Source organism: Fimicolochytrium jonesii (assembly GCF_025526975.1).
Source record: "Fimicolochytrium jonesii strain JEL569 chromosome Unknown EV422scaffold_6, whole genome shotgun sequence".
Taxonomy (NCBI): Eukaryota; Fungi; Chytridiomycota; class Chytridiomycetes; order Spizellomycetales; family Powellomycetaceae; genus Fimicolochytrium; species Fimicolochytrium jonesii.
The window spans coordinates 619,828-646,291 of NW_026515673.1; the positions used below are offsets into that span (position 1 = coordinate 619,828).

The window sequence follows — 26,464 nt, forward strand, 5'->3', positions numbered from 1 at the left end:
GGCCAGCCGACCGGCGTCATCGACAGGGTGCCGACAACATTCACATTACGTACGGTAGTCCCGATGAGCTTCCCAAGCGACGTTTGCTTTCATAGTCGATATATACGTGCTAAAAGGACCGGAATTCAACCAGCTCCGCTAGCTCAGTTGGTCAGAGCGTGGTGCTAATAACGCCAAGGTCACAGGTTCGACCCCTGTGCGGAGCAGTTTCCTTTTGTCCTTTTTCCTCACATGTCTCGTCGTTTTGCCGAGTAGTCGACCATACGGAGAGTGTGTACATATACAGAGTATGTAGGGAGCCTCGGTCGAGATTGGCTCCTTGTGGTACAGTATGTGATGAAATTATGTCCAAAATGATGAAAAAGATGTCTTATGTACATGACGGAACTTTGTCCCGTTCATTTTGAAAAGTTCATCAGAGGCCCCTAATTACAAACTCCTCCCACGTCTTGTCCCAAAGGAGCTTCGCCCCCATCTCAAGTGCGAGCTGGGCCTCAACAGCTAATCATCTATCTCCGAAGTTCTGACGACCTTGGAGAACCCAGCCATGTTTTGTTTAGCGTCTTCATCTTTCATGAGACTCAGTTTCTCCCTATTCTCAGCCAGAAGCTCCAGCATCGGTGGTAAAGGGGTTGCTTTGGCGAGAACTTCGAACACTGAAAGGACAATTGTGTTTAGTGCCATGTTCGTGGGCATGAAGCCCTTTGGACGCAATCCACTGATGGGCTCACTGTCACGGAACTCACTCGGTAGACACATATAATCAATGAATCCAATCTGACTTTGCGGGATGTTGATCTTCTCTCGGTCCATGAACGGACTAACTGGCATCCCACGCCGCCTTTCTTCGTCACCTTGATTCAGGAATTCCAAGATCAATCGATTGAGCCATTCGAAGTAGACGGGCCACTCTCGAGACAGATTAGACACATCGGCGCATTTGATGGCCATTTCCAGGAAAAGATTCCTGTCCTCCGTATTGTTGGCCGGGTCGAAGGCGCCCGGTGCTGAAAGCTAAGAATCGGTGCATTAGCTTCATAAGCCTCACACCGTTAGACCACAGTATTGGGACTGCACCAACCTTGTTTTTGAACATGGCAAGCTTTGTGAAATGGTTTGTCACGTCCGTCGCAAGAACCATCGAAATCACAAGCTCTCTAAACTTGTGAGCGTCATCAAGCGAGAAGTTCTCCACGATATTCGTATCCTCTTGATACATAATGGAAAATGCTGTGGCCAAATGGTGATTTTCGAGGACAGATCGATCGTTGTACAGTACTGCAAGTGGGTCATGAGTTTCGATGAGAAACTTGTTATTCAGGCCGGGATGGTTCACATCTGTAAAACAACGTCACTCGTCAGTCATTAGGTCCCTTACGCATTGGCGGAAAGCCAGAGCACTCTTGCCATGGATTGCCGCTGCGATATATGAGGCGAACAGCTCCAGATCGGAGAGATTGGTATTGCTACAAAGAAGTATACAGTGCAAGCCGTGCAGTACATCGCCGGCGTGTATGGAATTATGATCTGAGAAGGTGACAGCGATTAGCCGCTGAAAAGCGTCGCCTATGAGGCCTGAACATGGTTGTCGCATACTCACATGGCACATCTGGATGGTACAAGTTTTCAACTTCCTCTAGGAATCGGTGTAGTTTCACTGCTGGTATTTGAAGTCGATCGGCAAGCCCGTCAGCCCGACACAAGTGCATTGCCATTGTGGACAATACTCTGCTGGGCATGACTTTTTCCAACTCAAAGATCGCCCAGTTCCAATCATCCATTCCTTCGCATAAAGAATTTCGCCGAGCCATGCTGATCCTTGGGAGGCCAGGCTTATGAGGGGCGGTCGGTCGACCTCGCCGTGGAGAGGATGGATTAGACGGATCACGCATATCCACGACGACATCGATGGATGGCAGGGGTGCTGCGCCAACCCATGATATCGAATCAACCTGTGGTCTTCCTCTATCGTCCGATGCTTGATTGAGGGCTATACGGTGGGAAGATGGTGGAAGAGCAAATGAACCCGAATGTGTCATTGAGGCTGAGGGACCGTCCGGTGTGCCCTGACGATCCGTCGGAGAACTCAAATTGTCGTGAGAGTTTAGGAAGACATAGCTAGCACCCATGCTCCAGTTCCGTGCATACATTGCCCCTCCCCCGCCAAGTCTCGAAGTCATCGGGGGCTGCGTGCGGTGCCCTGGCTGTTTTCGACGATGTCCAAGCTGATCCGAGAGCATTTGCAGGAGCCATTGCTACGAATTGAGGAGCAGCACACGCAGACATGAGAAATGAGGCTTGAGAACTTCTGAAACGACGTGCAAGAAAGATCCCATCTCCTCACCTCCTGATCTTTGTTCACTCCAACTAAACCCCCATGTAGTTGTTGCTCCAGATTGGGAGTGAATAGCTTATTTGAGTTCCCTAACCATCCCAAAGCTTTCGCTAGATGATCAAAGGAGCTCTTGTCCAGTCTGGGATTTGCCATCACAGACTTTATTGTGATGAGCGCCTTCTCCAGCGGTGTTTCCAGATCGGCCATCTGCTCGCTCAATTGTCTTTGGAGCCCCGCTAAGCGATCCTTCAATCCGGCGTTCATGTACCTCAGTTCTGTCTCAGCAATATATCGTCTTCGCTCTTCCTTCTCGTTGTCTCGAACATGTATCAGAATGGTGAAGGTACCCACGAAGATGTACAGGAAAGCGCAAACTGACGAGCCCAGCAGCTTTGATGCAAATCGCGTCCATAAAATGGCGACGACTGCAATCAGGTTGATCACCACCAGAAGCAGTGTGCAGTGAAACGGCAAAGAAGTCACCATGGGAATCACTACAACTGCTGTGAGGTCGAGTAGCGAATAGAACATCGCGTCGCCATCCGGATCCACGATAAAGGAACGTATTCCTGCAAAGCTATGCGTTTAGCATCTCAACATGGCTTCACATCATCTCAACGTGGCTCCTCTGAAGCTAAACCGCTTACCGAGAGACGCTCCCGTGGCCCAGATGGTGGTGAATGTCCAAATGTAATGTATGTAGTGGCTCAGCTTGTCGGGATCCATGAAGCGTAACAGGAAGAAGACGCCCAAATATGGTACAACACACCCCGCGAAGAGGAGTATGATTTCGATCACCCATGGGTAATCCGCCTTGCTGCCAACCAGTAGAAAATTGGGATGAGGAACGTTGATGGAGATTAGGGAGGGCAGCATTACCTACTTGGCGGCCAATCTCTGCTCGTCCTGGCAGTAACCCCATTCATCTATGTTGGCACATGGCCCAAGTTCTCCAGTGAGGCCTTTGGTGAAGAAAAGGGCAAAAAGCACGAGGGTCCAAAAAAACATGGCCCATATCGTTATGGCCCAACGATCGCGATGTTTTGCCCAGATCCATCTTTCGTATTTTCGCTCTCGCTCAAGATCGGCGAAGCGTAGGGAGAATATTCGCCGCCAATCCTGAAGATATGAATAACGGGATTCTCTCCTTCCTTGTGAATCGCTGTATTCCGGATATATCGTGCCCTGAGACCCATGGAGGTAGTGAGATCTTGTTCGCGAATCCTTCATCCGGCCGATCCGACCACCGCTGCGAGTTTCCAAGTTCATGAGTTTCGAGTCGCGTTACTACAGTATATCGATTTCTGGCGGGCCCGAAAGCAAGCTCACCTAGGATCGGCCCCGAAAGCAGCACTGTTCAGAATTCGCGAGCCCCAGCCCACAGTTTGTGGCTCGGGACCTCCTTCCTTCTTGAACATTTCCTCCCGGCGACGGAAGTGGTTTCCTGGGTTTGGCCGATAACGCGTGCACCATGAAAGTGCGAGGATGAAATACGTAGTAACCGATGAGGTCAAGAACTTGCGCTGTTATTCCTTGTGTTATTGATTAGCACATTCAAACCGCACTTGGGGTTGTGGGTCGTTCATTTGGGCTGCGTCCCAACCCCGGGGAACAATGGGAGCACCCTTCTCGCCACGGAGCTGGGATAGAATCCAGAGTTGTTGGCGAATATGTGGGTCGGAGCCACAATTGAATGCTTACGTAACTCTCCAAACGTAACTCCGACATCTAAAGTCTCGGAGACGCTCCGGTAAGGGCTCAAGCCCTCGATGCCTCGATGGTAAATTGCGGATATGGTTCTGGTGTTGGCAGAGGTTTACTGTATGTCATGGAAGACAAATATATGACACCATGGCCATCTGATGATTGTTTAACGTCTGGGGCTTCACCACTTCCCAATTCAATCTCGTGAATTCAAACTTCTTCACAACAGAAACAGCGACGAGACGATCGAACATGGCGGCCTCTGCGGCGTCCATTGAAGAGTGCCTTCGGCACCTCGTATCGTTCAATGATCGGCTGCGTTTTCAGCAGTCTGCTCTGCAGGACCTCCAGCGCGAGATGGTAACGTAAACACAGATGTACTAACCTTCATGGTGAAGTGTGGATCACGGCTGCCGCATGCTCATGACGCCTTTTTGTTTAGAACGTCATCATGGTTCATGTACGAGGTCAAATCGACTCGGACGGCGCCCCTGGGCTGCACGACAGCGGCCAAATCAGGCATCCAACGACATGGTCGGGTCGGCAGATGTCCGATGACTTTTCTGATGCACCAATGGATGAGGCAGTCGAGCGGGCAATAAGCTTACATAGCATGGCCGTTTCGCAGAGCTTCGCAGGTCAGGAGCCCGGTGGGCTTCTGAAAGCTCTATCTGTGGCCAGCGCCCGGGCGTTTGGCAATGTGCTCCGTACTTCGAGAACAGACCGTGGACCGCTATCTGGTAGGAATAGCCCGGACTTCGCGCAGCGGCGGCCTAGTACAGACAGAGCCCATTTGCTGCTGAATGCTGGAAAAATGCTCGACCGGTTGGAGAAACCTCTGAAGGAGAGTCAGAGCGGACAACTTTCAACGTACTCCTTGAGCTCAAAGTCATTGCCAGGGGCGAATGGGAGACCAGAAATAAGTAAGTTGTCCGGAATTGTAAGAATTTGGAAACACTTGCTGATTTGCAATTCAATCCGTACAGATAACTCGACTTCGCCAATGCAGCCAGATGGTCAGTGCTGAGAGTGATGTCCCTCCACTGCATATGCTTGAGGGGAAACTAAAATGTAAGCCTCTCTTTCAGTTGAGAACAACATCTCGTGGCGCCCAGGTCGCTCCGCGAGTCACACGCGGATGGACCGCAAAAGCAAGTCGGCCGTCTTTGCTTTGCGTAATCGACCACCAGACGCTGCCGCTATAACGGAACCTGTGGCACCGCCAGCTCTGGTAGTTTCTCCTCCAGTGGTCAAAGCACCTGCTCCGGATCTTGTCCCGAACGGCTCTCCTCCAGAACTAGCTGGCCATAACCGGGCTGTCAGCGCATATATTCGATTTGGAGCTGTACCTCGGTTCAATGAGTTTCGAGTCTACCTGCCGGCCGCGGAGTTTGACGCCGGGCTGAAAAAGGTCAATATCGAGAATCCGTCGCTACTGCTCCACCCGCGGTCGACATTCGTTGTGGCATGGGATATACTACTATCTTGTAAGGGGGCAAATTTATGGATTCGGGAAAAACTGCAAGACAGCTAACCATCATTCTCATCCTTTGCAGTGATTTTATTCAGCATAGCGTACTTGATCCCTGTCGGGATATCCTTCGATTCGGCGCAAATGCGTATTGAAAGCTTCGCGATTTCGCTTACAGCGATTTTCTTCCTTGACGCCGTCTTCAGCCTGTGCCAGCTGACAACGAAGGAAGGCCTCCCTGTGCCAGCGCGACTTTCCATGAAGCGCTATCTGTCTCGCAACGGATTATTTGACTTGATTACGATACTGCCCTTCGATAGGTTCGTGGAGCAGAAGTCTGGCGCTTCAGCTACGGATCTTGTGTTCATCCTTCGTCTACTGCGTCTTCGACGAATGGGCCCGATCTTGATGACGAATCCGGTGTATGGCAGCATCAGTCTGCGAATGCAGAGTACCTTTGGTGTGGGCGGCAGCTTCATGAGCGTGTGGCTTTTTGGCGGCTTGCTGATAGTGTACCTACACCTGTACGGATGCGGAGTCTTTCTTGCTGGAAAGCTCACCGACTTTCAGAGTTGGGACGGGCCGGAAACGCAGAGTATCTTGAAGAAGGAATTTGGAGCTCAATACACCTGGGCTGTCTTCGTCGCCATCGGGAACACTTTCCCCATCACGGGCTTTCGGTAGGAAACGCAAGTATGAATACATGCCGCAGCAATGTGCTGAAAATTTCATTCGAACAGGCCCATAACTCCCTATGAGCAGTGGTCAACAATTGTTACGTGTCTCATTGGAGCCCTTCTGTACGCATCGCTTGTTGGTTCTATCTCCTCCTTCAGTTTCGGACTGGATTCATCAGGGCGACTCTATAAGCAAAAGATGGACGAAGTGAACGAGTATATGAGCTACAAGCACCTTGGACCCGCCATGAAGAATAAAGTCCAGCAGTACTTCCAGCTGAAGTATAGAGGGAAATACTTTGATGAAGCGGCGATTATGGCAGAGCTCAACGATAGCTTACGACAGGTGACCTATAGGAGACAGTAGGGATATTGATAACTTTGCTCATCGTCTGACTGCCGCGGCCTACAGGAAATCACAATTCACAACTGCCGCGATCTTATTGCAAAAGTGAGCTTTCTTTCTCGAAATGTCGGGGACGGACGAGATATGACGTTTTTAGGGCGCATTGCTGGCGCCCTGAAAGCTGTTTTCTTCATTCAAGGAGACACCATTTTTGAGCAAGGCTGGGTATGAGCTTTCAAGTCACGTATTGCTCTTGCGGTAGCGAAAATACTGACCGAATCGCCACAGGTGGGAAATGAGATGTTTTTCATTCTTTCCGGCACTGTTGAGATCCTCGTAGGAAATGGTATCCGGGTCGGGCAACTGTCCGATGGCGCCTTCTTCGGGGAAGTTGCAATCCTTGCAGAATGTCCTCGGACGGCAACGATTCGCGCGACGGCAGATACCGTTGCGTACCAACTGAGCCGAAAGGATCTGGAAGCCATTCTGGCGGACTTCGAGGACATGGCGGTCAAGATTCGCTTGGTTTACGAGGAGCGGATGGCCAAGGTCCGCAAGGAGAAAGAGATGAAGGAAGCTGCGGAAAAGGAAGCCGCTCAGAAAGCCTTGCAAGAAAAGATGGACAGGGACATCATGGGCTCTTCCCAGGTGGGTGCATCATCCCTAAGAAGGTCAATGTCATTGATGCGTACTACAAGACAGCCTGTCTAACGGCAATCTCGTCGTAGATGAGTCCAGAGGACAGCGTGTAACATCTTGTCAGTCCCGCCTTCTCCAGGCGCTGGTCAGGATGGGCAGTCACTATTCCCCGCTGCCTTCGTGCAAGACCTCACGTTGGCGCCGTATATCCGTAGTGGCATGAAGGCTGCACGAGACTAACCTTGTATATAGTGAGGTTATCATCCTCTCATATTCATTTCCAATGACATTGCATTTCAAAGAATATGTTCCACATACCTGAACATTAAATACATTTCTACATTTGCAGTTCACCCCTCCCTTACAATCAACTTCAGCCATTGAGCAGAAAAAAATCCATATACATCGAAGAATCAATCCATCGCCCGGCGCGAAGTGACCGGACATGCATAGATAGCTACATAGAAGAACATGAAATATGGGATGGGTCTCGAAAAAGCGTATACGACATAAATACGTGGAAAAGATTGAATAACGCCGAATGCAGTCGATGAGGCGCAGGTAAAACGAGAAGTACGGGGATCGGTGCGATCCATGAGGCGCGAATGTGAGCGTGATATGGTCAGGTTTTCCCTGAGGCCAAGATTGGCCGCATACTTTGAGAGGTCAGAATGTCGAACCGACGTCTAGTTTCCTTTTCATGTCAAGGTCCAGATCCCGAGCATTGATTTGACAAAGGCCTTTGGCTCGTTCGATCCTCGGCTCTGGCACAGGAAGCGATAGCGTCGGGCTTGAAGCCGCTGGTCGGCTTAGCAGAGCAGAATTGGCAATATGCTTTGCGGAAGTGGGCTGAGATCCACAATTTTCAGCCTCGGGGCTGGAAACGGGACTCGAAAGTCCATCCATTGCAGCTGTGGGCCGTTTCCCTTTCCTACAAGTCGTCGGGCCGGTCTTTTCATGAAAGCCCCATAAGCCGCACTTGTACTCATTCTCGTTGAGACGGAAGAAGCAGGTGTTGACCGAAAGGGCGTGGCGTACGGCATTCTTCCACTTTTTCAAGTTTTTGCGCGCGGCGAAGTATGGATAGGTCGAAATGATCATGACGTATATTTCCGAGACACTATCAGGACGACAAACGTGGATGAGTTGCCATGCACATGTGGACGGGGTAATCGTGATGCATTGAACTCACAGAAGGAAGCGCTTTCCTGAAGACTTGAAAGCATTGATGATGAGATTTGCCCAAGAGATGTGTGGCCGTACCGCATTGGCATTGGCATCTGGCGTTGAGGGTTGTCTTTCGATCGACGATGTCGCCGGCGTGGTATATGGAGTGGATTGTCGATTCTTGGGAGACCGTTTTGATCGCAAAGGCCCATGCGGTGGCTCACCATCTTGGGACGATCGCTCCTGGGAGGCCTGTGCGCTCGGCCAAAGGGCTGGCGAGGGCGCCAAACTCAACTCCGTGACGGCGACCGGTTCCGCCGTTGAAGTCCATAAGCTGTAAGCTGGGGAAGACACTTGTCTGGGCGAGTGCCACACGGCGTTTTCGGATTTTGCTGCAGTTGCTGGTCTCCGGAACAGAAAGTTCTTCCCCTGATACCAGAATACGGTCGCCGTATCGAGGATGATCGTTGACGTGTTCTGAGTGAAGGTATTGGATCCAAGCCTCAAACAGCCTGGGCCGATGATTCGAAGTTCAAAGGCTTCGTAGGTTTTGGACCAGCGAATGGAAAGATACTGAGTCGGACATGATGGTGAGCGAGTGCCAAGGTCGATATTGTATGACGGACCATAGCCGATACTGAAATGATTGGGAGCGACATAAGACATTGATCTCGTTGACTGACAAGGCGTGACAACAAAGATAGGCTCACGCACCTGACAATCCTCTCATAATCGCCGTCTACGGCAATGTACTTGGTGACAGCCTCCTGAAGAGGCCGACGTGGTGGTGTGATTGGCGGCGACAAATCTTGAAATGGCGAAGCATTTTGGTATGCGGCGGCCGCCAGCAGCAGAGAGAAGCCGTCCACCCCTTTGCCGCTATGGGATGCAAGACATTCTGGATGCGTTGTAATGGACAAAGGCTTCGTGAATGCTGGGCGCCGTCCGGTTGAAGTGGCGTCTATGCATTCCATTAGGAATAACAGATGCATCAGATACTTAAGGGCGCGATTCGAGCGAAGGTGACATACCTTTGTCTGACACAAGATCGTTGATGGAGATCATTGGGAGCGGTAGTTGCGGGGGATGCAGAGTGATCAGCACGTATTGAAGACCGCGCAAGTGGCTGATGATACATTTTGCAGTGGTGCGTGCCTACCCTCTCAGCTTTTTGTAGGGCTTCAACTGCAACGTAAGATGTAGCGCATGCTCCTCTCCAGACCGCAGCGAGTGGCGCTCTGCAAAATTCTTGCCCAGCACCGTACGAGAAAGCCCTTCCTTCCATGACCCATGAGTCACTATAATGTGGGTCCTTCAGATTTGAAGTATGCACCTTTTTTCACGCCGGTGGCGAAAAGCTACGAGACTTTCGGTGGTTGCCTGCTTTCTGGCGGCTTCAAGAGCCTGCATTAATGTTACCCGCCCATCCCCATTTGACGTTTGTTCTTCCGGGGCGTTGCCCATACGCCGCTAGTTGGAAGGTTTCTGACCTTAAAAGCGGCCCGCCGAAACGGGTGCCCCGGACCTGTCGTGAGTCGTGACGACGAATCAAAACTCGGACCCATGTATGTGCTATCAAGGGCGCTCGCGATCCGTCTGCCGCAACGCAACAATGCAAGCAGATGGCATCTAAGGTTCATTGGCATACGACGGCCAGGCGCGAAACTCGGATAGCTAGAAGTTCGTCGATCAACGTCGCAAGGGGTTTCATTCAGATTTTGACGGGGTCCTGACGCTTCCCGCGCTTCTTTCTTCTTACGCGTTTCGCGCTGAAAGAGCGAACGAACTCCGCTGACGCGTATCTCTTACGTGAAATAGCGACACTAGCGAAGTTCAAACTTGAGCTTAACGTTTGGACCGTTGAGCGAACTAGACGCGGGGACGGGGGGGGGGGGGGGGGGGAGGGGGGGGGGGGGACCACGGAAGAGCAAGGACGTTCGTGTTTGTCGTTCTCCACGTTGGTACCGTAAGTCGAAGTCGGAGGATCTGGCGGTTAAGATGGTAGAGATTGACGCTAAGAACCTTGGAGCCTTCACCACACGTTTGAGAAGTGGGATAGGTCCTTGTGAGCGGTAGGACAGAAGATCCTTTCTTCAACCCCCTCCGTTGTTGTCTCGGAGTTGTGCTGGATGGCCCCTCAAATGCGCCGAACCTCTATGCTTGCATCTGGCTCCCACGAGGAAAATCGGCAACTGTAAAAGTTGAATGATAATATTCATTGTAGGAATTTGTAGGAATAGGAACGGATGAAAGTACGAGAGGTCTCCTACATGCTTCCTGGACTGGACTTTTGGAGATCTGCGAGAAAGATCAATAAACCGATGACTGATTGATCGAACACCAAAATATATTGATTATAAATATTGCCAAGCAAGGCCATATATCGAAGCTCCGCTAGCTCAGTTGGTCAGAGCGTGGTGCTAATAACGCCAAGGTCACAGGTTCGACCCCTGTGCGGAGCACTATCTTTTTTTCGATTTCACCTCTTCTCGTGGTGTTCTTAGGAAATGCTAAAGCGACATCGGCTTTAGAACCACCCCTTCTGAGCTTCAAACGACAGCCTTCCGCTCTAGCCGGCGGCTAACTGTTCTTTTGGCCACCCACTGTAGAGAGATACCTCAGAGCCGGAGCGAGACCTCTTTTGCAATTGCGGACAAGTTACATTCACATACAATTATGTTCACACTGCAGCATCCTACTCTCCATAAGGATATAGCCTTGGCGGGTTTCACAGAGAGGACGCTGAGATGCGGGAAGGGCACCCGCGGGTTGACTTCATGTGCCCCTCAAGAGGCAGCCCGGCAGCACGACACGTACTGCAGTGCGTGGCGCATGGTTATCCTTCCCACTTCCACTTTCAATGCCGAAGTCGCGGTCCACATTTTCAAAACGAGATGGGTCGCGGCAAGTGCTCGTTGACGACTTGTTGTGCTTCTTGCCACGGGTCTTGGGTCCAAAGGGGCCTGTGAAAGCAGGCCAAGCAACTCCTGCTGGGTTTCTTGTGGCAAGGAGCTGAATACGCTTGGAGAGGATGTTCTCCTTGCTGTTGATGTTGGATGCACCAAAGCTTGAAAAGCATGAGATTTAACGTATTGAAGGACTAATCATCGAAGCTCCGCTAGCTCAGTTGGTCAGAGCGTGGTGCTAATAACGCCAAGGTCACAGGTTCGACCCCTGTGCGGAGCATTGTTTTTTTTTGTTTTTCGTCCCCGTGTTCTTTTTTCTTGCCAAAGGATCCACCAATTCCATTGTCGTTTGCCAAGGTTTGCCATGCTGGAAGGATGTCCCACCGCTCACCAAATCTGTATGTTTGGGAAGCTCCCGACCCGTTCGCTCTGCTTTTACAGCCGGATTGCTTGCGGACCTTTGATTCTGGGATGATTGATGCCCCTGTCGCTCTCCTGTCGCTCTCCTGTCTTTCTTCATGCCCGACGCGCGTTATGTCAGCACGCGAACGGTTTCCCATGCAGCTCTCCAGTCTGGCTCGAGTAGACCGGAATATGCGAAACCTTCGAAACGCAGATATCGCACTGACTAACGTCGGCTATGGCGTATGCAAGGGTGCGCGGATCGTGTGAGTCCCAGGATATTGCCAAGGCCGGTAGAGTGCGCGAAGACCAGGCGCACAACAGCCAGCTTTTCGTGGAGGCCATTCCTGACCTTCCAAATGACAGCACAAGGCATAAGCCAATGCTTCGACCTCGTCAAGAATTGTTCAGCTGATTTGAGGGGAAGGCTTTTATCCATGACTTGAAGCGCAAATGCTTACAGTCACATGTCCAGTTAGGTCAGATTATGCTTTCTGAAGGCACACGTCTCGGAGCTCACGCCTATGAGCCGGTTTTTAGGGGAGCACTACGCTGTTATGACAGCACGCGCGTTGAGACATACGTCCCATCCCGCGTCTCGCATTCCACGTAAATTCTCGTACCTATTGTCGGGCTGTCGCAGAACAGTGTGTTACCCTTCGATAGCGAAGTGATAAGCGTACAGTACGTCGCAACATTTTCAATCGACGCGTCATTCAGGCGTTCATAATCAACTTCCGGCGAAAATCGTCTGGGAGACATGAGCTCTGCCGTGCCTGCATCCCAAAGGAAGGCTAAGATCCTTCTCTGTTTCTTTAAGATCGCCCTAAGTGCGTCATAGGCCCAGCCAGCCCAGGGCTGTCATCATATCTTGCTGAGGTCTTCTACCGTGAATCTTCGCAACGGTGTGCCTGACGACGCGAAAAAGCTGTGTCTCGTGAACCCACATCTGAGAATATTCCCATCCAGCGCGCCTTATAGTGTAGGAATACTGGCTGCTACTAACCTCCAGCCAGTCCTGGGCCCGACTCGGGCGAGCATTACACTCTGGGTTGCATTGATCGGCCGTCTGCGTAGGTTTGCCTATGTGAACTCAGCTCTCTGCCGCATCACTTGTTTTGCAAATCTTGCGAGTGCACGCGTTATGTCAGGCGCTTGCGATTACGCGTGCACAAAGGAGTTAACCCAATCATCCATGGACGCACTTTCCCTGTTGCTTCCCGCTGCTACCAGGTCATTCCTTGGCGGGGTTAGAAACATGGGGCCCTACTTGGATGTGGAATCTCCTTGGAAGGCAGGTATACTAACTAATTCTTCGCGCATTACCGACGATCTACTGAACGTGACCATCGGGATGGGTCAAATAGGCCCGACCTGGCCCTGTGTCTGAGAGAATATACTTAGCCAATATTCTGTTTGAACATAACCGTAAGAGTGGGTGACAGAAGCCCGACTCGCGCCTGGATCTGAGCGCGCCAATATCCTCGCGCGTCATCAACGTTCTCTTTGCCGCATGCTCGCGCAACCATAAGGCGCGGCGGCATAGGCCCGACTTGCGGGCTGGGCCCACAAATAGAACGATTCCCATGTCCGTGCGTGATTTTATCTCACAAATGGTCAACTCCAATGATTTCCAATGAGGGGCAGGCACGAAGGGAGACTAGAGCTTGAGGCAACGACCGAAAAACGCACACCGTGGTTCTATGAAACCGGTTCGCCAAAAAAGGGCAATCGCCAAAAACAAGGAACTTCCGGGCCAACTTCTTCTTGCGCAAAATCGCTCACTCTTTGCAATGGGCAACAAACATGTCGCCTTGAGAATCCGTAGCAGAAGGCCCTGGGCTCGTAGTCTCGTTGGGTTCAGTTCGTTGACGCGTATTGCACGCGTTAATTTCAAACTCCGCCTTGTTCGGACATGTCTGGACTTGCGCTAAACACAAAAAACGGACCTCATCTCAAAGAGACCACAAAGGAGAACGTCAATGGCTGGAGAGTGAGATTACGGGCTTATCCCAATTGTATTGCGCTGCCTACACAGATAGTAGCATAACTTCCTCCTTGGCAAAGTTGGCCTTCTAATCTCGAATCACCGTTCATGCATTAAACAACATCCAATGAACGTCAGCGCGGGGCACAACTTGACTTAATATACTTATAGCCGTCCAGCCTGACATGAACGCCAAGGGGAACAATATGCCCGGCACGAAAGGACCCCATGTGATGCTTTCCACATTTCAAGGCCGAGATGTTAAGGTTTCTCTCACGCGTTTGAGTGCTTGGTCAGCGCGTCCAACTCCGACCCACCACCGTGATCACCGAGCTCGAGGACCAAACGCAGAGTTGCGGGGCTACCTTTCCATCAATGTCGTCCGGTTTTGCTCCGCTGGAAGGAGCAAATCCGTCCACCTCCGTTTATACCACCGGCGAGACTCGATCCAACCCAGAAAGACCACAAACACGCACCAACCATAACGGTCTTTTGCTCTCGTAGGCATTATTGTCATTTGGAAGAACGATGAGAAAACGTAAGTAGAGTGCGTCAACCTGAACGTCTAACAAAAAGTCTAAACCGGAAAGGGTGGTACGAGATCTACGACGACCAGACTACATGTGGGGAAATCTGCCGGAAGCTTCCGAGCATATCGATATCAAAAGGGAAGTGTAAAAGGGAAAGAGAGAACTGTGTGTCATTTGGAGTAACCCGCAAGAATGAATGACGTGGAACAAATGGGGGAGTAAACGAAAAATGATGATGCAAACCAAGAGTGGCGCACAGAGAAGTGTCTGCCCAGAGAAGGGAACCGAAAAACGGAAGACTACATCCTACAAAACAAAGCTCTACGCAGCAACCCCCCAAGCCCGTCCCTCCTCCCTAACATCCTTCGCCAGTACCGCATCCGTCCCCCCACAAGCGGCCAAAATGCGTTCACCTGTAGCCGGCGAATCCATCCTAAACCACCCGTCATCCTCACCCACCTCCCTCCTCTTGGCCTTGATGGCATCTCTAATCGCGAAAAACACCACACTGCCTAGGAACAGCGGGGGTTCCCCGACGGCTTTGGAGGAATGCACCGCGCGGCTGTTGGAGACGTTGGAGAGAAATCGGACGTTGAGGGAGACGGGGATGTCGCGGAAGGAGGGGATTTTGTATGCGCCGGGACCGCGGGTTAGCAGCATGCCCGTGTTAGGGTTGAGGAGGGGTTCTTCGAGGGTGCACCAGCCCAGGCCTTGAATGAAGGCGCCTTCGATCTGTGGGAGGAAGGGATGTTAGAAAGCCTAAAGCGTGGAGGCACCCTTCTTCGCGACCCCAAAAGCGCAGAGACAAAAGACTCGCCTGCCCAATATCAACCGCCGGATTCAAACTCTTCCCAATATCCATACAAACATCCGCCCACCTGCACCCCCACTCGCCCGTCAGCGTATCGACCTCGACCTCCGCACACGCGGCGCCATACGTGAAATAGTTATACATGCGCCCCTCATTCGTCGCCCAATCATAGCTCAAATCCGGCGTCGCATAGAATCCCGTCGCCGATAATGAAACGCGATCGAAATAGGCTTTGTTGATCATTTGTTCCCATGTGAGGGGTGGCGTGTGGGATTGGTAAGGGGCGAGACGCGCGAGGATGGTGTTGCACGCGTTAAGCACGGCCATGCCGTTCAAATCGGAGGAAACGGAGGCCGCCGTGGCGGAGGTGTTGGGGACGGTGGAAGTCTGTGTTTCGGATAAGTGGATCTTGGACACGGGGACGCCGAGGGCGTGCGCGGCGATCTGCACCATTTTGGTGTGCAGCCCCTGCCCCATCTCCGTGCCGCCGTGGGTGATGAGCACCGACCCGTCGGTATAGATGTGCACGAGGGCGCCGGCTTGGTTGAGGAACCGCGCTGTGAATGCCAGCCCAAATTTGGTAGGCATGAGTGCCAACCCACGTTTGCGATGCGTGTGCAGTTTATTGAACTCATCCACCTCCCGTCTCCGTTTCTCGAACTGCGCCGACTGGTGCAACTCATCCCACACGCGCTCGATATAGACGTCCGTCAGGGGCTGTCTGAACGGAGTGATTTCGCCCGTTTTGTACAGATTGATCTGCCGGATCTCTTCCACCGGTTTGCCCAGGTACTCCGCGACATGGCACATGAACTGCTCGCACAGCATCATCCCCTGCGGCCCGCCAAACCCTCTAAACGCGGTGTTCGACGCAATGTTTGTTTTCGCAATGCGGCCGCGGATGATGGCGTTCGGGATGCGGTAGCAGTTATCCACATGCGTCATGGCGCGTTCGAGTACAGAGGAGGAGAGATCCGCCGAGAACCCGCCGTTGGATGTAATCATCACTTCGAGGGAGACCAGCTTGCCCTCAGCGGTGAACCCAACCTTGTAGTCCCCGCGGAACGGATGCCGTTGCCCGGAGATGGCCATATCTTCCTCGCGGGTGTACATGCAGCGGACAGGCACCTTCAGTTTATGCGCGGCGACGGCCAACGCGCAGGTGAGATTGACGCTACGGGTTTCCTTCCCGCCGAACCCGCCGCCGAGCCGCTTGACGCGGCAGTTGATGCGGTTGGCGGGGATGCCGAGGACTTTGGAGACGTAAACTTGGGTTTCGGTGGGGTTTTGTGTTGAGGCGAAGATCTCGATTTCGTTGTCTTCTTTTTTGGGGTTGACGAGGGAAGCGTGCGTTTCGAGGTAGAAGTGTTCTTGGGCGGACTGGGTAGCAAATCACACAATTCTCAGTCAGATAAACATACCCAATACACAACTCAAACAACGATACTCAACACTCACCATCCTAGCCACCCCCTCAACATGATGCACAGCCTCATCCAACGGCACCTCCGCCTCTCTCCTCCTCGCATCAAAGTGCCCCGTCCGAATCTCCCTCGAAATATCAAAGAACGTCCCCTTCTCAATCGCATCCTCAATCGTAATCACAAGCGGCTGGCGGTCCGTATACGTAACCTTCACCTTCGCCGCCGCCTTTCTTGCCACAAGCTCCGAGGTCGCAACAACAAGGCCGATCATCTGCCCGTGGAAATGCACACGTTTTGTGGCGTACAGTTCTTCGTCGTGGAGGATGGGTCCGACGATATTCCGATTGTGCGGGTCCGCGGGGTCGTAGCCCGGTATATCAGTCGCGGTAATGTACCCCAAAACGCCGTCCATCGCGAGCGCTTCGGTGGTATCGACGCTCTCGATCGCGGCGTTGGCTTCGGTGGAGAGGACGAGCCCCGCGTAGCATTCGTTGGCGAGGCGGGGGATATCATCCAGGTAGGCGGCTTCGCCCGTGACTTGTTTGAGGGCGGCGAGGTGCGGGATGGAGGAGCCGACGGCGCCTTCGAGTGCTGTGGGCGAGGTGCCGGTAGTGGGTTTTTCTGGTTCGCGGTCGTACGTCTGGGATCCGTGGGCGAGACCGCGCTCGATTTCGGAGAGGGCAGAGAGTTCGGTGGATTGAATGCTGTTTGTGTCGAGTTTGTGCGAGATGTAGAGGGTGAATTTCTTGAGGAAGGAGAGGGCGAGCTGCCGGCGGTAGGCGACCATCCCGCCTGGTGTTGCTGAGCCCATGACGAAATCTTTCGTGATGACCTTCTCGCCGACGCCGTCCAGCACGTCGGGTCCCCACTTGCGACCAACAACCGCCGCGGACGCGTCCTGCGCGATCCGGGTGAAAGGGCTGAGGCCACCAAACGCCAACGTGGCATGGGTGACTACGTTCTGAGAGTCTACCATGATCCGGAAACACGCGTTGACGATAGCGATATCGTCATGCTTGCGTTTGGATTGCTTGAATGCGAGTGTGTACTCGCCCTTTTTGGTGAACGGGAGGAAGATAGACTCTGCGATCTCGGCGGGTTGCAGTAACGTGCGCCTGTACCCAATGAAGAAATCCTTCATAGCGATGGTTCGTTCCCCGCCTTTGAGGCTGGACACCCGCAACTGCGCATCGATGGCGACAAACACCGGGTTCAGGTCCGAGATAGCACTAGCCGTGACGATATTGCCGCCGATACTCGCTACATTCCTGATCTGCGGGCCAGCAAAATACTTCAAGTTGTCCAGCAGGGCCTGAAAATTCTCGGTCTGATGCGGCTCATACGTTGCAATGAAGTGCTTCAGGCGGTCTTGGAACGTCGTGAGGCTGGTGCCGACGCCCATCCACACGCCTTCGCCTTTTACCTCCTCGTATCCCGCCATTTCGGCGATATCGCTGACGTGCACCATGACGGGGAAATCGAACCCTTTCATACGGACTTCGATGCCAATCTCGGTGTTGCCCGTGACGATTTTAGCGTTGGGGTAGGTATGTTTGATCTGCCTTAGCTCGGCGAGCGTAGTAGGGTGGTACCACGCGCCGTCCTCATGGGCAAACATAAAAGAATCCGTTTGCTGTTTGAGCGGTTCGGGGAATGGCAGGTCTTTGGTTTGGTCAATCACGCGGTGCTTCGCCTTTTGCAGGTCTTCAATGTCCACGGAGCCGTTTTGCACGCTGCAGGTTCCGTTGGCCTTTTTGGCCGTACATTCGACTGTGCTGCACCCTACGGGGCATTCCGAGTCAGAGCCGGAATGGTTGTGCCCGTTGGCGTGCGTGTGTCCATTTGCGCATCCATTCGCCTCATGGCCACCACATCCATTGCTTTTCCCATTCGCACACCCATTCACGTCGGGCACGGCAAACTCCTGCGCGCCCTCCAAGATGGGCCTGTATCCAGTACACCGGCACAGATTTCCATCAAATGCCTCCTCCACATCGTGACCCGTCGGTTTCGCATTGTTGCGCGTCAAGGTATACAGCGACATGACGATACCGGGAGTACAGAATCCACATTGACTTCCATGGCTGTACGCAATCGCTTCCTGGGTCGGGTGCGGGTTGGCGCTGGAGCCGATGCCCTCGATCGTGATGACGTGCTTGCCCTCGATGGAGCATGCGAGAGCGAGACATGCGTTGACACTCCGGTGTTGGACTTCATATTCTCCTTTTGGGAAGTAAAGAGAAGAGAACGCGATGAGAATCATGGGCAGTCGATGAAGTGATTCGACGACGTTCGGCTACGTGTGCGAGGGGAATATTTGCAACTTTGGTCAACCATCAACCCATCAACCATCGAACGTCAACCATCCACCGTTCACCCTTGACCATCAACCTCGACCATCTACCATCAAATATCGACCATCAACCATCGAACGCCAACGATCAACCAAAGTGACGGGAGTATTGCGCTGTGGCGCCATCTGGTGCTCGCTTCGCTCGCTGAGGCTCGAAATAGCAGTGTTAGGGAAGTATTGCGCCATTGGCGCAATGTGGCTCGCTCCGCTCGCCGCAATCCGTGGTCGCTCCGTTTTGTTCTCGCTGGCTCTCTCGGACTCCCGGAGCGAACCAAATGCTCGCTAACGCTCGCGCTACTCACCATCACCACCCTCCTCCTTCCTGACATGACTGGAAACCATGACAGTACAACTTCCACAACCTCCTTCACCACACCCCAGCTTTGTGCCGGTCAGGCCATGCCTTCTGAGGAAAACGAGCAGCGACTCTTGCGGGTCAGGTGGTATTTCCGAAAACCTCTTCCCGTTTATGTAGCAGTTGAGACGCTTTTTGACGGGAAGGAGCGGGGTTGTTGTTGCCATCTTGGATGGCTCGCTGGGGGCGCCTAGTGAGGACGTTATTAAGCCGCCGTCTTTGTCCTGCGATGATGTCGTTCTCCTTGCGAGTTGTGTTAGTAGGCTTGCGAGGAGGTGATCTTGGGGGGGGGGGGGGGGGGCTTTCAGCGGTTGTGGGGTCGAAATTCGGACTCGAGATCAACAGCGAGCGAGATAGCGACCATCATGGGCAATGGGCATGCGCGTGTGATCCGTGTCATCAGTCATCAGGGGGGAAGTCACGTGCTCCCGCGGAATGCAGTCAACTGAGTCAAGAGGCCGCACTGTCATTTCAAAGACACGCGTGTCACTTTCAAGAACGCGCAACAAAACTCACACGCTAAACTTCTTGAGCGATGCCCCTGCCAACTACGTGGCGCTCCGAGGAGGACCATCAGCAGAAGCTGTGCCTGCAGCCTGCCCCCCTTCTCTCAAATTCTCGTAGTTTTTCCTCAAATTGATGGCCTCAGGCCGAAAATCTACAGTATATCAGTGCGGCAAGATACGTCATTGATGAACTTCTCAATATGTTTGGCCGAAATACTGTAGGGGGGCAAACTTCAGTACGAATTTTCGGATATGGCCTTCTCTCTCTGGCGAGAGTTCAATGGCTTTAGTACTGTATCTCGGATGTGAACGTAGTACTCAGTTCTATGTATTGCACTTGCCACTCGAATACTGTGATGGCCGAGGCTCCAATAAAGCCACAGAGGCTCTGTGCCTTGCATTGAAAGAAACAACAGTCGTTCCCTTCTCTTTGGCTGATAGGCAAAGGATGGGCCACCATTGTTCATAGCGGTCTATCAAAAAGTCGACTGTAAAACCAAGTTGTATACCATGCGTTCTTTGGAATGTCACTTCCTTCCTATGTAGCCTGCCACCCCACTCCGCGAAAACGAGCATTCAAGCCCAAACTTCTAGTCTGATATCCGACCTTCATACGTTCGCTCCTACTAATGTCTAAAAGCTAAAGTCGCGGCACTTCAATGGTCCGACCCTTATTGTTTCTGTTTGGAATCCAGTATGATGGTCACCGGCCCATCATTGTTGATATGCACATCCATCATTGCTCCAAATCGTCCATCTATGGGATGGAAGGACAAACAATCTACAGTAAGCAAGGTAAGCTTACATTCCCCTCCGTAACCTCTCCTACCTTGTATTTTATCCGGTTTATGCGCTTTTCCCAGCTTTTCTAAGAAGCCGTGGTACATGTCTTTGCTTATATCGGCTTTCGCAGCTGTCCGAGAGGGAAAGGTCAGCTTTTGGCAGGAATACAGGACAGCCCCAATGCATCGCCCAGGGCGGGGAGCGTGACCCTTACCGAGGTGGAAGTCAGGCTTTGACCCTTTGTTCGCCAGAGCGTAAAGGGTGAACTGCGACACTGGCGTGGTATGATAATCAGACATAGTGTTTCTTTTCCCCATGTTCCTACCACTCTCCTCGTATTCATATCCTACCACTCAAAACCTCCAGGTCCAGATCCTTCACACTCTTGGCCCACGATTTGCCCGCTTCATCATCAAACAGTCGTAACGTCGTTATCTTCTTGACCCTACAACGAAAAACCGTCGGTTCCAAGAGCTGCTTCCCCATACACCAAGACAACTTTCATTCCTCACATCCAATCAACATCCTTCTCATCGTCATCGTTGGTTATCCCGACCAACACGCAGAGCCCTTTTGCTATTTTGCCTACGACTTCTGTGCCAACTGCGATATGGAACAATAGTCAGGGTTGACATTGGAAATGACCGCACGGAAGGAGCTCATGCTGGCGAAGATCCCAAGGCGTCATTGAGACTATACCTGTAACGCTGGCGCTGGTTACCCGTTGTATGACCGCTCTCATTGTGAAGGCTCTTCAATGCTGTGGTGTCGTCGGAGTCGTTGGTTGTGCACAATTTCCGCATTTCCGCTTTCGGCGGTAACGCGTCCCTTAGAGTCTGCCTTAGAGTGCTGGAGTCCCAATTGGTGCTTGGAAGCCACAGCAGCCATCTCGGAGGACCCTGTGCATGAGGCTACTAACTGTGCAATTTCCCAGTTCCATCCCTGAGCACCGGTGTCGTACCTGCAACACCAAAGCAAACCACTCTTAGTTCAGCTTGCTTGTAGATAGCGCCAGCAATGGTGAGCAGAAAGCTTCGCGACTTAATTTTCAGGGGAACAAGGGTTAACCAATCGTTTCTCGTCACAGTATTCGCTAGTTAGCCAGCTGAAAAACGGTCTGTGTGTAGAGGGAGCGAGATCCTTTGGAACCCCGGAGCTCATTCAAGTCTTCGGTCGTTCGCAGCACACGAAGATGGAATTTGGTCCGTGGCGTGGAGCAAACGTGGTAACAAAATCGTTACCGGCTCTGTCGACGATACCCTCAAAGTCTGGTGGGTAACTCAAGTCATCAGCATGGAGAGAGGGCTTCTTCTATGGATGCTAAGTCTTGTTGCATTTCCCAGGGCCGGAGACAGCCTAGATCCCATACACACGCTGGAAGGGCATGAGCTGGGGGTCATTTCGGCGGACATCTCACCCGACGGAACGAGTAAGGCGAATGAAAGCTGCCGCCAGCGTGGGGGAGGGGATGACTGATGGCGTTCTCGCCTGTACATTAGATGTGGTGTCCACATCCCTCGACAGTCAAATCCGGTTTTGGGATTTGTTGCATGGGACGAGGATAGAGGCCAAGACCATCGATGCAGGGCCAGGTATGCACCTTGCCTTCCCACGAGACCACTGTCTGTCGCGGCAAACTCAAATCACACCTCCCCATCCCTAGTCGAAGCCTGGACAGGCGTCTACTCCCCCGACGGCCGGCACATCGCGACGGGCTCACACGACGGCAACATAAATATCTGGTCCGCGGAGGAATCCAAACTGGAACGCAAGCTGGAAACCCGAGGCAAATTCACCATGTGTGTCGCGTACAGCCCCAACGGACTGTTTCTGGCCTGTGGAGCGGAGAATGGCGCTATTTATGTGTTTGATGTGCCGACGGGGAGGATGTTGCATACATTGACTGGTTGGGATGCTTGAGTTTTGTGAGCACAGGAAGTTGGGAAATGTACATTGATGGCGTTGTATTTGAAGGGCACGCCATGTGCGTCAGGACAATGACGTTCTCGCCGGACTCGATGTTGCTGATCACTGGCTCCGACGACAAGCGGATAAATATCTACGATGTGTAAGTACCCGGTTCATGAATACCGCATATCTCATAGCGATAACAATCATTCACGCTCTCTGTCCCCGATCTCTTCCCCGTCAACAGAAATCACGCAAACTGCCTCTCAAGCCTCGCCGGGCACCAATCCTGGGTGCTCTCCCTCGCATTCAGCGCCGACACCGCCCACTTTGCCTCTGGGTAAACATCAAAGCACTTCGTCGCATTTCCCACATTCCCGTGAGATGACCTGACACCTTATTTTCGACGGTTGCAGAGGCAGCGATAAACGAGCCAAAATCTGGGACCTGAAAGCCCGACAATGCGTGCAGACGTTTGATGACCATGAGGGGCAGGTACGGAACCCAACTCCCTCCAAAATCTCACCCCAACTCTAGCATGACCTAACATCGCCTGTTCTTTCTCTTATCGCAGGTATGGGGCCTGGCGTATAACGACGACGGGTCGCGGCTGGTCACTGTATCGGAAGATAGGAGTATCAATATTTACCAGACTGGGTGATGGATGTTGTGCGGAATAGATGGGTCTCTCTTCGTGGCGGCGTATCTTAGCCGGATTACACGAAGTCTTCGACGCTGTATGAGAGCCTATTTGTGTTTGAGACGTGTTGACCAGTGGGGCGTCCCGCCACTGTGGGTCAAGGGCGACCAGCAAGTTCGAATGATTCGATATGCTTGTGGTGTATTTACATGATGAACGTTAAATATCTACGCCTAGGACTACATGAGATACTTCTACGGCGTGCAGACTGCCAATGAACAAAACGTCTGGCGTTCTCTAGACGCCAACGCCAAAAGGGCCTGCCGTTCCGCCATGCTCGGAAAGAAGCCAAAACTACTATTTCGCGCGTGATAGATAGCCTTCGGCGAATCATGCACGTCCGAGCTCGGTGACTTCCTGCAATTTCTCCTTCAGAGAGTCGTGAGCGGGCGTGTCTTCAAAGTTTGCCTATTCAAGGGAATACCGGGGGAAAACTCCTTTGAGTGAACGTGTTCAACCCCGAAAATATTTCGCGCTTCTCGGAAACATACCTTAGTCCTCCCCACCAAAGTCTTCAACACCATCTTCGCCTGATACGCCCAGTCCTTACACACAACCTCTCCCTCCTCCTCCACAACCTCCGCCTCCTCCTCGCTCTCCCCTTCAACCAGCGTCACCCCCGCCATCCGCCGTTTTTCAACCAACGGCCCCAGCGCAACATACGCATCCACAAGCTCCACGGCTCGTTTCGCGGTGCTCTGGAAAATCTTCTCGTCGTCAACGAGTCGCGGATGGTGCAGGAGGGCGCGGTACGCCTTGAGTCTGAAATCAAGGGCCTTGCGGTACGAGCCGGTTGCGGCGAAGAAGATGGCAGCGCATGCAAACAGGCGCGGATTAGCGGCTATCTTTGAGGTGAGGCGGGTGAGCAGCGTCGCAACTTTTGGGGCGTGTTTCGATGCCGGCTGGCCCTGCGCGTCAAGGAGGGTTGGGGATGTGACGGCCTCGACGAGGATCTCGAGCACCTGCACGTCCACCGGTGACGGCTGGTTATCGGCCTGTTTCTTATCCCAGGTGTGTTCGAGCACGCGTTCCATGGCGTGCATGGCTTCCTGGAACTCGCCGAGGTCGACGGAGGTGAACATGTAGTTTTCCCAGATTTTCGCATTGTCGTATTGCTGTTTCAGGGCCTCTTTGAGGGCGCGCCAGGCCTCGCGTTTCTTTTTCTGGCGGATGTAGGCGGAGGCGAGGTTGGTCCATGCTTCGCCGTTCTCGTGGTTTAGGGTCGTCACGCGGCTGAAGGCGCGCACGGCTTGGTCGAAATCTTCGATGCGCATGGCGGCGCAGCCCATGACGAACCAGGAGTTTTCGAAGAGGGAGTTGATGGCGAGGGCCCGGTGGTAGCATTCGATGGATTTTTCGAACTCACCGCGTTTGTAGTGGTAGGCGCCGAGGGAACGCATGGCACGGGCGAACCGCCCGTCGGAGAGCTGCCATGCCAGTTCGAAGTGGGCGGGATCTTGCGTGATGTCGCCGAGGATGCAGTGGAGTTTGGGCGACCGGGGATGGACTTTGAGCTGTTCGTGAATCACCGCCTCGGCTTTCTGTGGCTGTTCGAGCAACTGGTAACAGGAGATCACATCCTCCCACATCTCCAGTCGCTCGAAGATTTCCAGAGCAGAGCGCGTCACGCCGATCGACACGAACCGTTCGCCCAGTTCTCGCTCGAGCTCCCATTTGGGTGGGAGCTCGATCGAGAAGATGTGCAGCATCCTTTCCGCCGCAGAAGGTTCTTCGAGCTTGATCTGGTCTACGAGAGCTTGCAGCTGCAGCGCGGCTCGTTCGACCGTTCGCGATTTGTTGCTTTCCAACCGCGACCTGAGCAGCAGGCCCATAGTATGGACCATCCAGTTGTTCGGATTCTCCAGGACACGGCGAACGTAGGGCAGCATCTCTTCCGTGGTAAGACCATCCGCAGGATTGAGGTTCTTCACGTTCAAGCAGAACGCGAGTAGGATACATTGATCGATGGGCTTTAGGGATCCTTTCGCTTGCCGCTGCTCGTCCCCACCCTCCTTGATGTCCGTGAAAGCGATTGTCTCCAACAGTGTGTCATCGTTCAAGTCCAACTGCCTCGGTTTGGAAGCAGCACCTTCGTCATCTGCTCCCGCCGCTGCTGTCTCTCCTGCACTTTCCGCCATGATCACTAGCTGCGATGTGTCAAACGTTTGGAACTTCGTGCGCCTCCCTAACGCCCCTGTAAGTGTCCATTTGAAGCCACTGGCCTCTTGTGCGGAGTTGAAGAAGGGGACAGCTTTCGAGTCCTCTCCATAATAGTGATGTGCTAATCCAAACTCCAGACTGTGTCGGGCCATCAGATCCCTACATAATGGGCAGACCATAAGTAAGTGACATGCGGAACGGAGCCAAACAAATCGACGTGCCACGGACCGTGAATGTTGAGACTTTTTCAATGTCTCTCCCTGCCTCTCCAAGGCTTCATAGATCCCCGTCCTCAACGTGTCCGCCGGTTCATCCAAGAGCTTCTGCTGGACAAAAAGCACACGTGCCGCCCACCAATCCACACTGTGCAATGCCGAAAGGAGATCTATGTTTGTGACCAAAAGCGCTTTGGCGAGGACGAGAAAGAGGGGACTTGTAGTCAACGAGTACGCCTCTTCGCCGTCCTCCGCCAACAGACTGAGGGCCCTCTTCGAGATGACATCGCGGTGGGTTCGGAAGCTTTCAGGCAGCAGTTCGGCGGCGTCGATGGCGAGGGTTGGACCAGTCCAGCCGTGCTGCAAGAACGCATAGAGGCAGGCGACTCCTACGGCCAGCACCTGGAGTTGCTTTTCTGGGGCGTTATCGGGGGCCAAGAATGCCTCTGTCCGTTGCCGCAAATGCAGTCCAAAATCTAAGGTATAGTAAAACTCTTTAGTGTCAAATAAGTTTTGGTGGTCTCCACACCTTCCTACCGCACCTGGTGAGTCCGAAATGTCTTGTTCCGCTTTCGAGTCTGTTCCAAAAAGCGACACGGCTGTGGCAGACTTCAAAACTTCCACGTAGCTTCCGGTCTTCAAGTGGTCCAGCAGTTCAATAGCAGGAACAGACTCGTTCGCTTGCGTCACCTCCCCGCATATGAGTGCCCACTCAAGAGCACCGTCCGCGGCCGAGTCAACCCCAGTTTGAGCCGGCATTTGATAGACGTAAAGAAGGTTCACAGAAAGAACTACTCGGAACCAAGAGATAACCCGTCGGCGGCTGCAGTTTCTTTACTAGAGATACTTTTGCTTACGGTAATGCCCCGCAGTACGGTTCCCAATTCCAAGTGGGCAGGCACAATTTCGTCGTTGGAGGTGTTTTGAGCTTTTTGACTTCCATGCTCCATGAGTAATCACGACTGGCGCGTGGAATTAAAGCGCGTGTGTAAAAACACGTGATGGGTTTAAAGGCGCTCTCTTCTTTTTCTCCTGTCGCGCGGTTATCATAGGCGAGTTGGAGCACGTCCTATTCTGCCTGTACG

At 52.8% G+C, this 26,464-nt stretch overlaps 7 protein-coding genes and 3 non-coding genes across 10 annotated transcripts; 5 read left to right on the forward strand and 5 right to left on the reverse strand.

The window, feature by feature from the left end:
- The first annotated feature begins 132 nt into the window (after positions 1-132).
- Positions 133-206, forward strand: EV422DRAFT_t51. Its single transcript has one exon. It is a non-coding gene; the product is annotated as a tRNA-Ile (tRNA).
- Positions 207-501: 295 nt separating this feature from the next.
- EV422DRAFT_565895 (uncharacterized protein) lies at positions 502-3,343 on the reverse strand (the record flags this gene model as incomplete). The annotated part of the gene is made up of 8 exons (XM_053072375.1): positions 502-656; positions 732-1,014; positions 1,082-1,338; positions 1,402-1,466; positions 2,149-2,255; positions 2,345-2,904; positions 2,983-3,152; positions 3,219-3,343. The coding sequence occupies 8 exons, from the start codon at positions 3,341-3,343 to the stop codon at positions 502-504; spliced, it is 1,722 nt and encodes a 573-aa protein (XP_052927214.1).
- A 764-nt stretch (positions 3,344-4,107) lies between these two features.
- Positions 4,108-7,478, forward strand: EV422DRAFT_523117 (uncharacterized protein). The gene is made up of 9 exons (XM_053069878.1): positions 4,108-4,399; positions 4,482-4,962; positions 5,026-5,055; positions 5,128-5,526; positions 5,596-6,190; positions 6,251-6,533; positions 6,600-6,758; positions 6,822-7,181; positions 7,262-7,478. The coding sequence occupies exons 1-9, from the start codon at positions 4,292-4,294 to the stop codon at positions 7,283-7,285; spliced, it is 2,439 nt and encodes an 812-aa protein (XP_052927215.1). The 5' UTR covers positions 4,108-4,291; the 3' UTR covers positions 7,286-7,478.
- On the reverse strand, positions 7,479-9,998 carry EV422DRAFT_523120 (uncharacterized protein). Its single transcript, XM_053069879.1, has 4 exons — positions 9,499-9,998; positions 9,054-9,376; positions 8,365-8,976; positions 7,479-8,292 (listed from the first exon to the last, which is right to left on the reverse strand). The coding sequence occupies exons 1-4, from the start codon at positions 9,622-9,624 to the stop codon at positions 7,839-7,841; spliced, it is 1,515 nt and encodes a 504-aa protein (XP_052927216.1). The 5' UTR covers positions 9,625-9,998; the 3' UTR covers positions 7,479-7,838.
- A 729-nt stretch (positions 9,999-10,727) lies between these two features.
- Positions 10,728-10,801, forward strand: EV422DRAFT_t52. The gene has a single exon. It is a non-coding gene; the product is annotated as a tRNA-Ile (tRNA).
- Positions 10,802-11,451: 650 nt separating this feature from the next.
- EV422DRAFT_t53 lies at positions 11,452-11,525 on the forward strand. The gene has a single exon. It is a non-coding gene; the product is annotated as a tRNA-Ile (tRNA).
- A 2,960-nt stretch (positions 11,526-14,485) lies between these two features.
- EV422DRAFT_565898 (xanthine dehydrogenase/oxidase) lies at positions 14,486-18,662 on the reverse strand (the record flags this gene model as incomplete). The annotated part of the gene is made up of 3 exons (XM_053072376.1): positions 14,486-14,896; positions 14,997-16,355; positions 16,434-18,662. The coding sequence occupies 3 exons, from the start codon at positions 18,660-18,662 to the stop codon at positions 14,486-14,488; spliced, it is 3,999 nt and encodes a 1,332-aa protein (XP_052927217.1).
- A 1,520-nt stretch (positions 18,663-20,182) lies between these two features.
- EV422DRAFT_389236 (CRE-PQN-68 protein) lies at positions 20,183-21,353 on the reverse strand. Its single transcript, XM_053066839.1, has 7 exons — positions 21,316-21,353; positions 21,096-21,224; positions 20,909-20,999; positions 20,747-20,841; positions 20,611-20,670; positions 20,443-20,526; positions 20,183-20,370 (listed from the first exon to the last, which is right to left on the reverse strand). The coding sequence occupies exons 2-7, from the start codon at positions 21,136-21,138 to the stop codon at positions 20,285-20,287; spliced, it is 459 nt and encodes a 152-aa protein (XP_052927218.1). The 5' UTR covers positions 21,139-21,224; positions 21,316-21,353; the 3' UTR covers positions 20,183-20,284.
- Positions 21,064-23,170, forward strand: EV422DRAFT_389138 (WD40-repeat-containing domain protein). Its single transcript, XM_053066838.1, has 10 exons — positions 21,064-21,416; positions 21,484-21,511; positions 21,580-21,667; positions 21,740-21,825; positions 21,896-21,988; positions 22,060-22,302; positions 22,371-22,464; positions 22,552-22,644; positions 22,721-22,799; positions 22,879-23,170. The coding sequence occupies exons 1-10, from the start codon at positions 21,414-21,416 to the stop codon at positions 22,963-22,965; spliced, it is 894 nt and encodes a 297-aa protein (XP_052927219.1). The 5' UTR covers positions 21,064-21,413; the 3' UTR covers positions 22,966-23,170.
- EV422DRAFT_523138 (uncharacterized protein) lies at positions 23,121-26,409 on the reverse strand. Its single transcript, XM_053069880.1, has 4 exons — positions 25,922-26,409; positions 25,393-25,855; positions 23,496-25,323; positions 23,121-23,412 (listed from the first exon to the last, which is right to left on the reverse strand). The coding sequence occupies exons 1-4, from the start codon at positions 26,136-26,138 to the stop codon at positions 23,335-23,337; spliced, it is 2,586 nt and encodes an 861-aa protein (XP_052927220.1). The 5' UTR covers positions 26,139-26,409; the 3' UTR covers positions 23,121-23,334.
- Between the last annotated feature and the right edge of the window lie 55 nt (positions 26,410-26,464).

What these genes read in the sequence shown, in the direction of transcription:
- EV422DRAFT_523117 (XM_053069878.1), top strand. Translation starts at nt 4,292, where the DNA reads ATGGCGGCCTCTGCGGCGTCCATTGAAGAGTGCCTTCGGCACCTCGTA. An exon ending in GAATGGGAGACCAGAAATAA is followed by an intron (nt 4,963 to 5,025) that starts GTAAGTTGTCCG and finishes CAATCCGTACAG; the next exon opens with ATAACTCGACTTCGCCAATG. An exon ending in CCATTTTTGAGCAAGGCTGG is followed by an intron (nt 6,759 to 6,821) that starts GTATGAGCTTTC and finishes GAATCGCCACAG; the next exon opens with GTGGGAAATGAGATGTTTTT.
- EV422DRAFT_523120 (XM_053069879.1), bottom strand. Translation starts at nt 9,624, where the DNA reads ATGGAAGGAAGGGCTTTCTCGTACGGTGCTGGGCAAGAATTTTGCAGA. An exon ending in GATTATGAGAGGATTGTCAG is followed by an intron (nt 8,977 to 9,053) that starts GTGCGTGAGCCT and finishes CAATCATTTCAG; the next exon opens with TATCGGCTATGGTCCGTCAT. An exon ending in TCAGGAAAGCGCTTCCTTCT is followed by an intron (nt 8,293 to 8,364) that starts GTGAGTTCAATG and finishes TCGTCCTGATAG; the next exon opens with TGTCTCGGAAATATACGTCA.
- EV422DRAFT_389236 (XM_053066839.1), bottom strand. Translation starts at nt 21,138, where the DNA reads ATGAGAGCGGTCATACAACGGGTAACCAGCGCCAGCGTTACAG. An exon ending in GGACCTGGAGGTTTTGAGTG is followed by an intron (nt 20,671 to 20,746) that starts GTAGGATATGAA and finishes ATACCACGCCAG; the next exon opens with TGTCGCAGTTCACCCTTTAC. An exon ending in AAAGCCTGACTTCCACCTCG is followed by an intron (nt 20,527 to 20,610) that starts GTAAGGGTCACG and finishes CCTCTCGGACAG; the next exon opens with CTGCGAAAGCCGATATAAGC.
- EV422DRAFT_389138 (XM_053066838.1), top strand. An exon ending in AGTTAGCCAGCTGAAAAACG is followed by an intron (nt 21,512 to 21,579) that starts GTCTGTGTGTAG and finishes GGTCGTTCGCAG; the next exon opens with CACACGAAGATGGAATTTGG. An exon ending in TTGATGACCATGAGGGGCAG is followed by an intron (nt 22,800 to 22,878) that starts GTACGGAACCCA and finishes CTCTTATCGCAG; the next exon opens with GTATGGGGCCTGGCGTATAA.
- EV422DRAFT_523138 (XM_053069880.1), bottom strand. Translation starts at nt 26,138, where the DNA reads ATGCCGGCTCAAACTGGGGTTGACTCGGCCGCGGACGGTGCTCTTGAG. An exon ending in AAAAAGTCTCAACATTCACG is followed by an intron (nt 25,324 to 25,392) that starts GTCCGTGGCACG and finishes CCCATTATGTAG; the next exon opens with GGATCTGATGGCCCGACACA. An exon ending in CTTTGGTGGGGAGGACTAAG is followed by an intron (nt 23,413 to 23,495) that starts GTATGTTTCCGA and finishes TCCCTTGAATAG; the next exon opens with GCAAACTTTGAAGACACGCC.